This window comes from Taudactylus pleione, unplaced genomic scaffold (assembly GCF_031769625.1).
Source record: "Taudactylus pleione unplaced genomic scaffold, aTauple2 ptg000010l, whole genome shotgun sequence".
Classification (NCBI taxonomy): Eukaryota; Metazoa; Chordata; class Amphibia; order Anura; family Myobatrachidae; genus Taudactylus; species Taudactylus pleione.
The window spans coordinates 10,572,202-10,588,818 of record NW_028284413.1 but is presented as its reverse complement, the minus strand read 5'-3'; the positions used below and the strand labels follow the sequence as shown (position 1 = coordinate 10,588,818).

Sequence of the window (16,617 nt, the reverse complement as noted above, 5' to 3'; positions counted from 1 at the left end):
ACGTCTACCTATGGAACACAAAAACGGATGCAGTCTCATTACTTTTCAATCAGCCCTCGTACATTTCTTTGGTGCTTAAGTTTTTGCATGTACCCTCTGAAAATGGGTGGTGTTGGTGGATATTCCGCAAATTTTCTTTGGTAAAATATGCCCCCAATACAGCAGAGGTTTAAGCTTTCATCACTAGACTATATTTTTTAATTTTATCTAGACTGTTTAACCCAGAATTATTATGCAAGTATTTTGTACGACCTTCCTCAGTTTTTTTTCATCAGGACACAAGCTTTTCTTTTAGTTGCCTATAGATGAAAAAAATAAAATTGTTAAAGTTGAATGTCTAGTACTGCTCAGCATGGTGAAGTGCTGTTTGAGGCCACATAAGTGAAGAGTGAGTTTTCTCCCAATTACGGTGTCTACATTATCTCTGCTCTCTATAGAAATCTCTGCTGTGGCTCTTGACTATAACAACCCTCATTACATGGATGTGCACAGTAGAGCACTGCTCCCCATTTTCAGTGGATGGAAATTTAAAACTAAACTAAAAGCATTAAATAGTGCATTTAGCTGTGACATTCATTACAAGAGACTGAAGATTTTTCTCTTCACTCCATTACTCTTATTCCAGAATAGACATGGTCCTTCTCGGCCACGATCTCATCCTAAAAATATGTGAAACTCAAATATTCCCCATGACCTAGTCAGACCATGCTCTCATTGCTGTAGACCTTTCTGGCTTGACACTCACTTGAAGGATCAGTGAATCCTTACTGCATGATCAGACTCATTCTGCTTACCTTTTAATCACTTATCACAGATTACTTTCAAATTAACCCCATACTCCAGAGACCTCCCAAATGACACTTTGGTTTGCTTATAAAGTAATGAAATGAAAATTAAAGGTTATCTGATCTCGATGGCTGCCAAAGGAATAGGCTTGCAAAAACCATTCAACTCCATAATTACAAACATTAGAAAAAAGTCATAAGCCCTCCCAGGACCCTAATACCTTCCAACAAATTAAGGCAGCTTTAGGGCAACTTATTCTGTTTCTTTCTCTGTGCTGTGCACCAAGATTAAATGGCTAAAAAAGAACTTCTATGAGGAGGGGACAAGATTGACAGGTTCCTAGGTGCCAAACTATGCACCAAAATCTCCTCTCATAAACTCTTTGCTATTTGAGTCTCAAAAGGGTGCCTTAACTATAACCCTAAGCAGATCTGGTCCAAATTTTATATATATTTTTTTATCCTAACATTTACATTGGAATCGGTATGATTCGCTTATCCGGCGGTTGGAATCCGGACAGCGGCTGCCCGACATGGGTGTAAATCTCGATTGTCCCCAGGTAAGTATTCACTAACCTAACCCTCCTTAGGGGTTTCTAACCCTAACCTTTCCCCCAGTGCCTAACCCTAATCCCCCTCTAAGTGCCTAAACCTAACCCCCCCTTACCCGCCGCCTAAACCTAACTCCCCCCTGGGGGTGACTAACCCTCCCTCCCCCTAGTCTAAACCTAATCTCCCGGGGGGCTGTCTATCCCTAAGTCCCCCCCCCCGGGAGGCCTAAACCTAACCCTCCCTTACCCCACCCCCTGTGGCTGTCCGCGTTCGGCATCACTTCAATCGGGATGCCGGGTGCCGGTCTCCCAGCGTCGGTAAAATGACGTCTAGATTTAGACGCCTGTCATTTAACCCTCACCGGGATAAAGCAGTCGGGAAGCCGGCTGTCGAGATTGTCCACCGACTTCCTGACTGCATACCCTTTACATTATGTCCCAGACCCTTCTGGCTTTGAATGCCTAATCACGTGTTTTAAACTATTTTCTGACTCAGGTGAATCTTCCTACACTTTCTCCCAAAGTAGAAGACCACCTTTTTGATTAAATCTCATTTTGATGAAATAGCTTAAACCATAAAATTGCTGTGATCTGCTAAGGTACCAGGCCCAGATGGTTATTTGTGGCCTATTAAAAGGAATTTGCTACTTTCCTCTTCCACACTCTTCTACACTGTCCTGTCTGAAGCCCCTTGGCCTCGATCCTCTAGACGCTCGAATCTCTGTCCTACATAAAGAAGATAAAGATCGATATAAATGCCCAAGCTATTGTCTGATCTTCTTATTGACTACAACAATTAGTTTTACCCTAGGATACTGACTGACAGCCCTAAAGACGCCTATCTACTTGCAGATAGTGGAACGGCAGTATGATTACAACATAGTAATCATACAGTTGTTCCTCATCCCCTGTAGTGCCTACACTGAACGATATGTCGGTCAGTGCAGGCACCCTCCCTCATCCCTGAACATGGCCAAACTGTCGTTATCGGCAGATTGACCAGCATGTTCGGGCGATGATTGATGTCGGAAACAACCAGCGGGAGCGCGCATCACTGGTCGTTTCCGACATTAAACTGCCCGATTTATGAGCGATTGAACGATTACAATGTTTTAATTGTTCAGTCGCTCATTTATATCTGCAAGTGAATATGCAGCTTTACTCTGTCCTGTCTGCCCTAATTCACTGCCTAGGTGGGCTTCACCTCGGGCAGATAGGCAAGTGAAAACACTTGCAAGGCCATAGGTCTAATTCACATATTAAACTCTCGTCAAACTCCAGCTATTATCCATTCCCTTTATGCTGAGAAGTCTTTCGACAGGCAATTTATGAACCAAACTTAGCAACAAAAAACCCCACACTTCTTTATCTAACCTCTTAAGTCATTGACACATTTCCAGCGATTAAAACTAATTTTCAATAATTAAGACAATGCTCCAAAGATCAAACATTTGGTGGCTTATATTTTGTGCTCTGTTAATCACCAGACGTTTTTTCTAGAACTAAAATGGACCACTATTTCTAGAACTCTAATCATTTCATGGCTGAAAAGGATCATTGGCATTAAGATGAATATTCTATAAATATGGCTCCCAGAAAACCCTCCAAATGTGCTAGGCTGTGTCTATCTGCCCCCTTAAAAAGTAGCATAATCTTTACACTATACGGAATACTGCTGGAAGAGGTTTTGGAGTCTCGGAACAGGCACTAGAGTAATGGGAAGTAGACCTTGGCCTTACTCCTGAAGAGGGATTATTGGCTGACTTTTAAAGAAAAGTCACCATTAGACAAATTTCTACCTTAATTAAAAAAAAAAAAAAAAAAAAAAATACCTACAACATTTATCTCAGATGGTATTACACAACAGATAAAATTTCCACTGTTTCCCTCATTCTCTGCCATTCCCTCATTCTCTGTTGATGGGGTTGTGGCCAGAGAGGTACATTCCTCCACATTAGATCAACTCGGAATTGCAGGGAATTCATTCAGGTGCAAGTCCATAATCTCCTGACATCATTCCCCTCCCCATCCTTAAGGACCCCTAGATTTTCCTCTTATGCTTCCCCATAGATGAAACTAATAAACACTCTGCCATGCTAGTATCCCATGTATTTGCAGTAGCCAAATGTCTGCTTGCTAAATCCAGGAAACAGTGAGACCTCTGTTCTTCCCTAGAACTGGCCTATCGCCCAAATGGAAATAATAGTTTGCCACCTACTGTACATGATGAGGAACAATAATTCACTTTGTTCCTGGCTTGACCTACAGGCCCAAACCATTGGCTCCACCTAAACTGTTCTGGCTCCACTGAACTCTACAGCTGTCTCACACTTCTCTCTAAGTACTTCTCATCAGAGACATCTTCATCCTCATCCCCTTTAAAACACCTTTTCTATTTCTCTTTCACACTGGTGGCATCCCATCCCCACCACTTCCCTGCTTCTCTAACTTATATTGTCAACCACCAATTTTCACTTTTTGGCTCCTTTGCTGCATTTGTCAATGCTATTTTTTTAACTCTAATACAAAATTTTGTTCTAAAAGGTTTCTCTCTATGTGCGCCTATACTCTTTATTTTGCAAAAAGACAGTCATATACAAAGTTAGCAAAGTGATGTAAATAAAAGCTTCTTGCTGGTTTTGATTTGTTTTCCTTCAGATCCTAAAAGAGTGGTTTGGCCGAAGTGTTATCTGCTCCTCCGTGAAGCTAAGTTACGACCATGTGCAGAGCATGATTGAAAATCCAGATAAACTGCTCTGCGCAGATGAGTTGCCACCAATATCTCCTCAACATACAATAGATGAGATCCACCTGGCTGCACTCAATCTTCATCTGATTGCACAAAACTTACGCAAACAGAGGTTTGAGGAGGGGGCCTTGAGATTGGACCAGGTGAGAAATCTTACTGTTATCTTAAATTGAGTTTCTCTAATTACTCAGTTTTGAGTCTTCCTTTAAATAAATGAACATCATTTGTCATAACTGTGTAGGATAATAGACAACTTACTCATATTTTGAGTTATTTAATGCACATGTGAGTCCGATCAAAGTTTTTTTTTTTTTATTTACCTTCTTTGACTGTGAGTTCCTGTATATTTTTGTGCCAGTATCAGCAACATTGCTGCACATGGCAAGCTTAAAGTACTCAGACTAAAGATCCTTCTACCTTGTCATAATTCTCTTTTACTAATCCATGTACTGTAGGAAGGCATATTAAGCAGAATTTTGCTTTATCGTTTTATTAGTGGTAGTGCTGTTATCCATTGTAACCTGCTCTTGTTCTTTCAATAAAAACAGATTGCATGAAAAAAAAAAAAAACTTGCTTTCTCAATAAGGATACCATTAAGTGGTATACGGTCAGAAGGTCCACAGTAACCATGTCAACATTCATAATGTCGACATGGCTCAAACTTTCGATGGGCACCATGTCAACAATTGAATTGTTGCCATGTGATATGTTGACAGTCTGGGGATGCTAACAGTTAGGGTAAAGTGACAAGGGTGGAGTTAGGTTTGGTGGATTAGGCACTAGGGGGAAGGTTTAGGGATAACTGGTTTAATACTCACTGGAACACCGCTGCTAATCCCGGCAGGGGGGTCTAATGACGGGCGTCAATCTCGACATCTGTTATTTTACTTACACCGGGACCCTGACGCTCGGCATACCGATCGAAGGTAAGCCGGGTGCGGACAGCCGTGGGGCTTAAGTTAGGGGCTCCCGGGGGGGGGACTTAGTGTTAGGCACCCCACTGAGAGAATTAGGGTCCGGCTAGGGAAATGGGAGGCTAAGGTTAGGCACACTCCCGGGGGGAGGTTAGGGTTAGGCACCTCCCTCGGGAGACTTAGGTTTAGGCTGCGGGGAAGGGGGGTTAGGTTAGTAATAGTTGAAATACTTACCTGTTGGGATCTTCACTGCCGGTCTTCCAGTGTCAGGATTTGAACCAATCCCATTGGAACTGATCCTCATGTGACCGCCAAGACCCGGAAGAAAATGCTGGGGCTGCTGAAGCTCATGTTAACAGTTCAACCATGCCGTCCAATCATACCCAACCCCATTGAGTAATCTCATTTTCAAGGTGGACCTGATTGACCATTCTTGAATAATGCACTGCATGTAGTACCGTGTAAACTCAGTTAGGAGTGAGAAATGTTTTTTCTTACTGTTCTTGTTACTCACATCCCAACAAGGCCTGCGTGCCCTATTAAAACATCCGTGTAGAGGTCTTTCTGTTTCCATAAAGGGCCACATTTATCGTTAAGAGCCATATTTGCACCAATGGTAATGCCACTGCAGGAGGCATAGTTAAAATGTGCAGACAGATTTAGACCAGATGGGAGATGTGTTAAATTAAGCAGAATTACCTATCCTATCCAGGTAATTCCATTCTCCCTCTCAGAGTACGCAGCACTGAAGTATGGATATTTAGGACTGTTTGAAAGTCTAGTTGTAGGATAAAAGGGAATCTGAAGTGGAAATTTTAAATCATTGCGTTAACTTGATCTTGTAATGCTGTACCCTATGTTGCTCAGAGTCTATAATACCGAAGCGGTAAGGGAGGTGCTTCATAGAAGAAAATGTTATCCGGAAATTGTGATAAAGCAAAAAATAAATAATAACTTTCATTTAATTATTAAAATGCAAAATATAAAATGAAGTAATGGAAAAAATGGTGGTGTGGAAATCAAGTACCGTATATACTCGAGTATAAGTCGACCCGAATGTAAGCCGAGGTACCTAATTTTACCACAAAAAACTCCTTGTAGTGCCCCCAGTAGTAATACCCCTTGGCAGTGCCCCCAGAAGTAATCCCCCTGGTAGTGCCCCCAGTAGTAATCCCCCCCCCCTGGTACTGCCCCCAGTAGTAATATACCCCCCCTGGTAGTGCCCCCAGTAGTAACAACCCCCCCTGGTAGTGCCCCCAGTAGTAACAACCCCCCCTGGTAGTGCCCCCAGTAGTAACAACCCCCCCTGGTAGTGCCCCCAGTAGTAACAACCCCCCCTGGTAGTGCCCCCAGTAGTAACAACCCCCCCTGGTAGTGCCCCCAGTAGTAACAACCCCCCCTGGTAGTGCCCCCAGTAGTAATAACCCCCCCCTGGTAGTGCCCCCAGTAGTAATAACCCCCCCCTGGTAGTGCCCCCAGTAGTAATACCCCCCCTGGTAGTGCCCCCTGTAGTAATACCCCCCCTGGTAGTGCCTCCAGTAGTAATCCCCCCCCCTGGTAGTGCCCCCAGTAGTAGCCCCCCCAATAGAGAGAGATATAATTAAAAAAAAAAACACTTACCTGAAACCCCGCTCCTGGTCCCGACGCTGCTACTGGCTCCTTCGGCCACTTTGCATTATGGGAGACACGTCGTCATGACTACGTCTCTCCCATTACCCACTGTGGGAGCCGGAAGATGGCTCCCGCAGTGGGAGCAGCAGCGGCCGATGAGAGTCTGACAGACTCTCATCGGCTGCTGATTACAACAAACACACAGCTGCCGGCACCGGCGGCTGTGTGTTTGGCACTGTGTAGTGCTGACCGAACTCCGTCCGGTCAGCGCTACACACGCGGTGCAGCTGTGTCACAGAGACACAGTCTGCACCGCGGCCCGCATGGTACGCTACTCAGCTGCGTACCATGCGGGCATGACTCGAGTATAAGCCGAGGGGGGGCTTTTTCAGCACAAAAAATGTGCTGAAAAACTCTGCTTATACTCGAGCATATACGGTAAGAAACTGCTAAAAAAATAAATAAAAAAAAAGTCTTGAGTCTTAATACATAATCAAAAGTCCTTTTGTAGGAACCTGCGATGTCTCTTACATGTACAAATCGTAATCTAGCACATGGTAATGCATTGATTTTAGTGCATTGTATGATGAGATGAGTTTTAATTTTTATATATTTGATACACCTTATGGGCCTAATTCAGCTTGGATCACAACTGCTAATACGCACGCAATCGGGTGACTGTGCATGCATCGCAGTGCGGGTCCGCGAACCGGCCACTGTGACTGGGACTGCAATTGCAGTGACTACGCAGACCCATCGCTGAGTGATTGACAGGAAGTACCGTTTGGAGGTGGTGATGGGGGGTTGGAGAAACGCAGGCGTGCCAATGTGTTTGAATGCCGTTACAGGGGCGTGCATAAATGATCCACTGTGATGCCTTATGCTGCTTGAGGACTCATAGCGTGCGCTGATTTTAGCAATTTCTGAGTAAGGTCTGACCCTGTGCAAGTGTGCGTGAGGCTGCGTTGGTACTCGAAATTAACCGATTGTTTCGCAGTCTTGCTAAACATTACGGATGTGTGTAAGGTAAAGTGGGCGCCCTTATGTTGTGATGCGGCGGCATAGTGATCACAATGGATTAGCATACTATTTCAGTTGAACTGCGTGCGTAATCGCTATTGCATTCGCAGTTACGATCGGTAGTGAATCAGGCTCAATATCTTTGCACATAGTGATGATTTGATTAACACTTTGCACTCTTAGGTGCCCTCTCTGTATATTAATTCTAGAATTTCTGCAACTTGTGTTTATATGAGGTCTGCACAGATTTATAGGGTCATGTTACCATACCATACCATCACAGATGTGCAGTTTCCAGGTTCATCAAGGTTCTTGGTAACAGTAGCAGGAGGTGACCGAAGCCTGGAGCTATATGTATTGGAAGGCCACCTTAAGCTTATGGAGAAAATATCTCCCTGCAACTCTTGGCTTATATATGTGGCTTTGGATTATCCTGCAGAATTGTTTAGTTTTTAGCTGAAAAATATATAGATAATCTTTGACCTTTGCTGGACTGGCTCTGTGGGATTTGATATGCAGAATCCAGTGCATAAGTAGCAGAGCAGCCCTCGTGGTCGTAGAACTGTTACAGTAAAGTATATGTACCATCTTTCTGGCAGGCTCCCAATGCTCAAGTTACTTTTGGCTTTGTTTGCTTTTTATTCTCACCTAATGTTTTATATTTTTATCCTGTTTAGTTGGTAATTCATTTTAAACACAAATCCGGCGTCTTTGGTGCTTTAAAGGGATCTGCACAGCATTAGTTTCTTTGTAGTGATATGCTTTTCTAAAACCTAAATTACATGCAAACCTCCAACAAACTTTTGCACTTCAAAGTGTTGCATGGCTGAACGCATTTACCCACTTGAATCTCTGCTCCGATAATGACAGCTGCACAATCTCTGTGATGAGCTTATCAGTGGTTCATCCAGCAGCAGGTCGGCACAAGTCATTCTGCAAACTTCCCCCTCCTTTTGCTGTAGAATGACATAATCACTCTGTCCCTTGTTTAGGGAGAAGAGAGAGCTGTGTGTTTTAATAATTTGTGCTTGAAATCCAGAATCTAGGAAAATGTTGCTAACTAGTTATTTTTGTTTGTTGTAACAATGTATTTGTGACCCACTACATTTTTGCTGCTTGAGGTGCTAGTGTCCAAAACATTTGTAAGTTTCAGCCGCATGTAGGAGTATTATCTGAGAGCAACATGTTACAGAATCTTACAATGTAAAAATACAATTCAAATGAAACTAATTTGAAGATTGGTTTCAATTCGAATTAAACTGATAAGTTGTCAGCATCTCCTGCTGGGCAACTTATCCTTTATTCCCGGGAACCATCAAATGAAGACGGGTAGCCTTAAAAGATTCCTGAAATACACCTCTCGATCTTAAATTTTGTTGTGGTAAGTATCTGATTGTCTTCATTGTATTCTATGTTCGATGTCTCATGGTTAAAGACTGTGCCAATAACCTCAGGATCTCAGTGTGATTGCTCCAATTGCAGCGAGCAGTCTCCCTGGTCTCCCACTGCAGTCCACACAAAGCTGCGTGTGCTGGGCTGCCGACAGGTAAGAGGGAGGGGGCTGGCATCTGAGCTGGGCCCCTCCAACAAGTCCAGGTAATTAGTACCCACTCTCTCCCCCCAATGCGTCACTTCCACTTCTACCTGCAGCTATTTGTATCCTACTCAGAATCAGCACCACTGTCTGAATAAACTTCCACTGTACATTATGAATAATTTCTACTTCAGGGTCCATAGGGTATCCACAGGATACCTTGGGGTATAGGTGTGACGTCAGTCGCAGGGCACCAAAGAGTTAAGCTTTCAGCCTCCCAGGATGCACTAGGTCCCCCTCCTATACCCCGCCCCCGGGCCAAGGCACCTCAGTTTAGTTTGGTGCCCGGCCGGAGTCGGGTGCACCTGTTGGAGTGGGGGCTAGAAGAGCCCCTGAAGCTTTTTCTTCATGCAGCTGTGGCTGCACATCTGGATGAACAGCATGGACAGTCAGTCCTGACGTCCATGCTGTCTTCCCTACACCCCGCCGGTACCAGAACGCCGGTACTGATCCGGGGATGCTGGTGGGCGTCTGGGGTCACAGCTAGCGGTGACCCCAGATGCTCCGGACCATGGCCGGATTCAAGGGGGACAGAGGTAAGCAGCGGGGTCCCGCGGTGGGTCTCCGCTGATCACATGGTCCTAAGTCCCCAGGCAGGGGGCTCCCTGGGGACTGGCTGCAGCGTGGAGCCAGGCGACCAACCTGCGCTTCCACTACCCCCTGGGACAGCGGACCGCAGCAGAGCGGTAACGCTGCGGCGTCCCAGGGGTTAAATGCATGCCAGGGGAGCGCGCCTTCCCTGTCTCACAGCCGGCGCCTCCCCCGCTGCACACAGCCCTCTCTGCATGCTGCCGACTGGTCCTGTGGCAGCGCTCCTCCCCCAGGCCAGCCTCCTCTCTGCTCCTCGGCGGCCATCTTCTCCAGAACGCATGGTGAACGCTGCTGGAAGCGCTGGACGGAAGCATCGTGGTCTGGGTCCCCCCGCATACCTCTCCTCCGCTGTGGCTCAGGTCTGTGTATGCAGCGCTGTGTCCTACCAGGCCCTGTGTCTGTGTAGTTGAGTAATCAGCGCTGTTAGTGCAGGAATTGTTATTTCTCTGCATTGTATGTGACTGTGCTAGCGCTGCTGCCTGTAACTTTTCTTCTCTAAACTGTCAGCTTTATTACTGTCCCTGTTCTTCTGCTAAAGCCCTTGCGGTGCGGTGCTGCAGGGTGGTCTCTCGCCTATTTAATACTTAATTGGTGAGAGAGGTCACATACGTGGTGCCATCATGTCTGAAAGTGATTTTCCCCTCCGGCTACAGTGTACCACGTGCAAAGTACCGTTAGCGGAGGGGGAGGGTAGCGCGGAGGGCCTTTGCCGGCAGTGTTTGTCCATGGCGCGGCCTATTACGGTTACAGCACCGGTACAGGAGCCGCCCTGGGCTTGTTTCGCTCAGGCGTTAACAGCTTTAGTGGGCCAGTTAGCTCCGCAGCCCGCGTTTACTCCGAGGGGTTTGTCCCAGCAGTCTGTGGTGTCGTCACCCATGCAGGGGTTCCCTCGACAATTGGTGGTACCCCACAGTCTCCCTATTTCCCCGCTCCCGGGTTCTCAGGAGCCAGCGTGGGTTAACTCTGTACAGCACTTGTCGGATGTGTTGCAAGGGGAGTCTGTGATGCGGCCTCATAAAAGGCCGGTGGCGTCTCTGTCCGCTCCTTATGAGGATGAAGAAGGGACGTCTGATGATGGGGAGATTCTGGATCCTTAAGATCAGGAACCTCTCCATACTAAGGACGCTGATGCTAAGTCCAAAGTATATATTCCTGGACTTATTCGGGCAGTCCGCACAGCCTTGGTGATTGAGGACGAAGTTCCCCCAGCGGCTAAATCTAAGTATGCCTTTTTCAAAGATGTGAAGGGCGATGTCACAGTCTTTCCTCTTTCGGGTCAGTTGGTGGACCATTTAGAGGAGGCGTGGAAACAACCTGGCAAAAGATACCAGCCGCAGAGACGCCTGGCGGTGGCTTATCCGTTCGCGGATAATTATTTTGCTAAGTGGGAATCCCCTCCACAGGTGGATTCTCACGTGACCCGTCTTGTCCGTAGTGCCACATTGCCGATGCCATCCATGTCCTCCCTTAAGGATGCTACGGACCGCAAGGTAGAAATCTGCCTGAAGTCCGCTTATTCCCTTGCAGGGGGGGCAGCACGGCCGGCTATGGCCATTTGCTGGGTTGCCAGAGCGATGGAGCGCTGGGCGGATTCATTAGAGGCTTCTTTTGAATCCGACTGTCCGGCCGAACAGGCGGAGTTGATTGGCAATCTCCGTGATTCGGCCACCTACATCAACGAGGCGGCTCTATACATTAGTACTCTGGTGTCTAGAATTTCTTCAGCAGCGGTAGCTGCTCGTCGCACCTTGTGGCTGCGATCCTGGAAGGCGGACGCAGATTCCAAGAAAGGTCTGGAAGCGTTGCCGTTTACCGGAGAAGTTCTCTTCGGTCCGGATCTGGATAAGATTGTGGCCACGCTGGCGGCAGCCAAATCTGCTTGTCTCCCGTCGGCCGCTGCTCCTTCTGGTTCGGGACCATCGTCCTTTCGGTCATCTAGGGCCCAGGGCAGGCCCAAACCACAGTCGTTTCCTCGACAGGCTGGCCCTAAGAAATCGGTCAAGCCCCGGAAGCAGGCATGGAGTACCAGACGTCCGGCCCCCAAGCCAGATGACAAGCCTGCGGCCTGACGGTCCGGGCCTCCCTTTGGGGGATCCCAGGGTGGGAGGCCGCCTGCTACAGTTCGCCCAGTGTTGGTCGACCACTACGACAGACACTTGGGTTCTGGAGGTGGTTTCCCACGGATACGCCCTCTCCTTCCGGCACAGACCCCCGGCTCGCTTCTTCACCACGGGTCTCCCATCAGACCGGAACAAGGCTACGGAGCTGCGGAAGGTATTGCACACTATGCTCCAGGCTGGAGTTATAGTGGCTGTTCCATTCTCCCAGAGGGGCCAGGGTTTCTATTCAAATCTATTTTTGGTACAGAAACCCAATGGGTCATATCGTCCGATTCTCAACCTCAAAGCACTCAAGTCTTTGCGGGTCCCGAAGTTTCGGATGGAGACCCTACGGTCCATCATTCTGGCGCTGGAACCTGGGGACTACTTGGTGTCATTGGACATACAGGACGCTTACCTGCATGTCCCTATTCTTTGGCGCCATCAACAGTTCCTCAGGTTTGCAATCCGCAGCGACCACTTCCAGTTTCGGGCGTTACCTTTTGGCCTGGCAACAGCACCACGTGTTTTCACCAAGGTGATGGCGGTCATGGCGGCTTCTCTGCGGCTGCAGGGATTCCGCATGTTGCCGTATTTGGACGACCTGTTATTGGTGGCAGGATCTCCAGAGCTCCTGTTACGCCACTTGGACCTGACCATTGCACTGCTGCAACGGCACGGCTGGCTAATCAACTGGCAGAAGTCCACTCTAATCCCGTCTCGGAGGATTCTGCATCTTGGAGCCTTATTGGACTCGGGACAGCAAAGGATCTTCGTGACGGAGGACAAGATCTCTGCTTTACAGTCAAGGGTGCGCAGTTGCCTGCACAGCCGCCGGGTGTCCTTACACTCGGCGATGAGGTTACTGGGCTCCATGGTGTCGGTGTTCGACATGGTGGAATACGCCCAGTTTCACTCCAGACCTCTGCAGCACCTGATCCTGTCCAAGTGGAACGGGCTGACTCAGTCTTTGAAGTCCCAGACGATTGTGCTCACCCAGGAGGTTCGCCTGTCCCTTGCGTGGTGGTTACAGACGACCCACCTCAACAAGGGACGTCCGTTCTGGGCTCCAAATTGGGTCCTGTTGACAACGGACGCCAGTCTTCGGGGCTGGGGAGCAGTTTCGGGTCCACACTTGTTCCAGGGCAGGTGGACGCCGACAGAAGCGGAGCTTCCAATAAATATCTTGGAACTCCGTGCGGTCTTCAATGCTCTCCAGCAGGCACAGCGGTTTCTCCAGGGTCGCCCGGTGCAGGTCCAGTCGGACAACGCTACCACCGTGGCCTACATAAACAGGCAAGGAGGAACTCGCAGTCGGGCGGCTCTCGTAGAGGTCTCTCGGATCCTGGTTTGGGCGGAGCGCAATCTTCCGGCCATATCAGCGGTCTTCATCCCGGGAGTGCTAAATTGGGAGGCGGACTTTCTAAGTCGCCAGGACGTTCATCCGGGGGAATGGTCCCTGCACCCGGACGTTTTTCAACTACTGGTGGACAGGTGGGGTCTTCCAGAAATCGACCTCATGGCGTCCCGGCACAACAACAAGTTGCCGGTGTACGGGTCTCGCACAAGAGACGAAGGGGCGTCTCTGGTGGATGCTCTGTCCGTCCGGTGGACGTTCCGGTTCGCATACCTGTTCCCTCCGGTCTCCCTTCTTCCACGGGTAATCCGGAAATTCAAACAGGAAGGAGGGACGCTCCTGTTGATAGCTCCCGCGTGGCCCAGACGGCACTGGTTCTCAGACCTTCAGGGTCTGTCCGTGGACAGTCCTCTGCGGTTGCCGCTACGACCGGACCTTCTGTCTCAGGGTCCTTGCCTTCACCCGGACCTGACTCGGCTGTCTTTGACGGCGTGGCTGTTGAGACGGCCATGCTGAGGTCCCGGGGGTTTTCCAGCTCTGTGGTGCGTACCATGTTACGAGCTCGGAAACCGTCTTCCGCGAGGATATACCATCGCGTGTGGCATACGTTCTTCCAGTGGTGTTGACCGAGAGGTTATGCACCGCGGGAGTTTTGTCTGTCTCGGATTCTCGCCTTCCTGCAAGCGGGACTAGATCATGGGCTTCGCCTTGCTTCTTTGAAGGTACAGGTTTCGGCCCTATCTGTCTGGTTTCACCGTAGGATTGCTACAATCCCGGATGTGCGCACCTTTATGCAGGGTGTTCTCCGCATTCAGCCGCCCTTTGTTCCACCTGTGGCGCCTTGGGATTTGGCTGTAGTCCTGAGGGCTCTCCAAGGACCGCCGTTTGAACCACTGGGCTCAGTGGATCTTAAATGGCTAACAGCTAAGACTGTTTTCCTTCTGGCCATTGCTTCGGCCAGACGTGTTTCTGAGTTAGGGGCTCTTTCTTGTAGACCCCCTTTCTTGGTTTTTCATGGGAACAGGGCAGTGCTCCGCACTCGGCCCGAGTTTCTTCCCAAAGTTGTTTCCCGGTTTTATGTTAACGAGGAAATAGTTGTTCCGGCCTTTAACTCACCGGGTCTTTCCGTGGGTGAGGCCTCTTTGGATGTTGTGCGGGCCTTAAGGACTTATGTTGACCGCACTTCTTCGTTTAGGAAGTCGGACGCTTTGTTTGTCCTCTATGGCTTCCGTAAAAAGGGTTGGCCTGCTTCAAAGCAAACTTTGGCAGCCTGGATCCGTATGGCTATTTCTGAAGCTTATCTTCATGAAGGCCTACCGGTCCCTCCTTCTCTGAAGGCTCATTCCACTAGGTCTGTGGGTCCTTCGTGGGCAGCTCGACGTGGTGCCTCGGCAGTTCAGATCTGCAAGGCTGCTACGTGGTCTTCTGTCCATACCTTCGTGAGGTATTACAGGTTTGACACCTTCGCCTCTCAGGATGCTTCCTTCGGGCGGCGGATTCTCCTTTCTGCACAGGAGCGTTCCCACCCTTAAAGGATACTGCTTTGGGACATCCCCAAGGTATCCTGTGGATACCCTATGGACCCTGAAGTAGAAAATATGAGATATGGTAAGAACTTACCCTTGTTATCTCTATTTCTACGAAGTCCATAGGGTTCCACAGGACTCCCGCCCTGTCGCACCTGTGCTGCAGATGGGCTTTGCTCTGGTCACCGGTTTTCCGTCTCCCTCTGGTGAGAATGTGATTCTTGTATGTATCCAGATCTTTGTTCTCTCTCTTCCTTCTCCTCCTCCGGCCTATGGCTTGGTAACTAACTGAGGTGCCTTGGCCCGGGGGCGGGGTATAGGAGGGGGACCTAGTGCATCCTGGGAGGCTGAAAGCTTAACTCTTTGGTGCCCTGCGACTGACGTCACACCTATACCCCAAGGTATCCTGTGGAACCCTATGGACTTCGTAGAAATAGAGATAACAAGGGTAAGTTCTTACCATATCTCATATTTTTTTAATGGCTCCCACCCTTATAATGGTATTTATTATACATATGATTCAGATACTACTTCATACACTGGGCATAGAAAATGATGACTTTTCTAGAATAACCAGTAGGGTGTGGGCATCCAAAAGAGAGCCCCGGGTCCTATCACCCAAATGAACCAAAGGATATATAACAGAAAAGATAGGAGTACTTAAAATGGCACCCCCACTAATGTATATAAGGATACAGGAGTGTTGCAATTAAATGTTTTGTATAGGCAGTATATTAAACACAATTACCCTTTAAAAGAAAAGCTAGTTCTCTACACTAAGGATATTTTCCCTTTTCTTAAGGGTAATTGCTTTGAATGGGTTGGGTACGGGGGGATGCCGGCAGTCAAAATCCCGATGCCGGCATACCGACAGGGTTATGATACCGACACCTGTGGCTCGGTATCCTAACCTTCCCTCCCTGGTGTCTAAACCTAACACTCCCCCCTTAGTGCCTAACCCTCCCCCTAGTGCCTAGCCCTGTTACTAATCTTAGAGATCCCAGCGGCTGAGATGCCAGCACAGTTTTCTGAACACCGGAATTCCTGCAGTCGGGATTATTATCCAGTTTTGAATATATTGTCTATACAAACTTTTTTCATTGCAACACATCTGTATCTTTATATACATTTATGCAGGTGCAATTTTCAGTACCCTTTATTTTCTGTTTTTTATTCCTACACTGGGAGTCTGTAATCCAAACGTTGCAAAATGCCCTGCGCGACAGGTGCTCCAAGAGAAGTAACATACCATATTTTCCATTACATTTTGCATCTTTGACTTTGTACATGTGTAAAACCAATTCCTGTGCAACGAGAAGCACAACTTGGTGTGCGGAAAAGCCGCGACGGTGCTCTTTTTACACTGATTCAGATTCAATCGCACACAGATTTGCAAATGTTGCACACACCAGTGTTCAGTGTACACTAGCAACGCAGTTCTGTCACTCCCAGAATTTTGATCAAAAAGATGCTCAGTGCGGCTAATGTTGGGTACACACTGCCATATATATTGGCCGATCAGTTCATCGGCCAATATATCTTGTGTGCGTCAGCCAGTGTGTAGCAGTGATATGTTTGTGAACGACGTCATTCCGACATATCGCGTCAGCAGTGCTGCACAGCCGATGGCAGATAGATATGCTCATCGTGCTGTGTGTATGGGCAGTCAGCCGACTGGTACCTGCTGTCCGAAGACAGATGATGGTGGTTCAGTCTGTATGAACAACCATCTTCTACAGTCGATCTGCAGATAAATCTTTTAGGTGTGTACCCAGCTTGAGTCGCATGGGATCTGGCACGCTTAGTGGGGCTATTTGGT

At 48.0% G+C, this 16,617-nt stretch overlaps 1 protein-coding gene across 2 annotated transcripts in view; it reads left to right on the top strand.

Moving 5' to 3' along the window:
* The window catches only part of DIS3L2 (DIS3 like 3'-5' exoribonuclease 2), a 393,579-nt gene that overhangs the window by 274,772 nt on the left and 102,190 nt on the right, over positions 1–16,617 (top strand). For both annotated transcript variants that reach the window (XM_088467467.1, XM_088467468.1), the window contains one exon: positions 3,995–4,228. In XM_088467467.1, the coding sequence (XP_088323593.1) occupies positions 3,995–4,228 (234 nt within the window). The remainder of the gene's footprint in view (positions 1–3,994; positions 4,229–16,617) is intronic.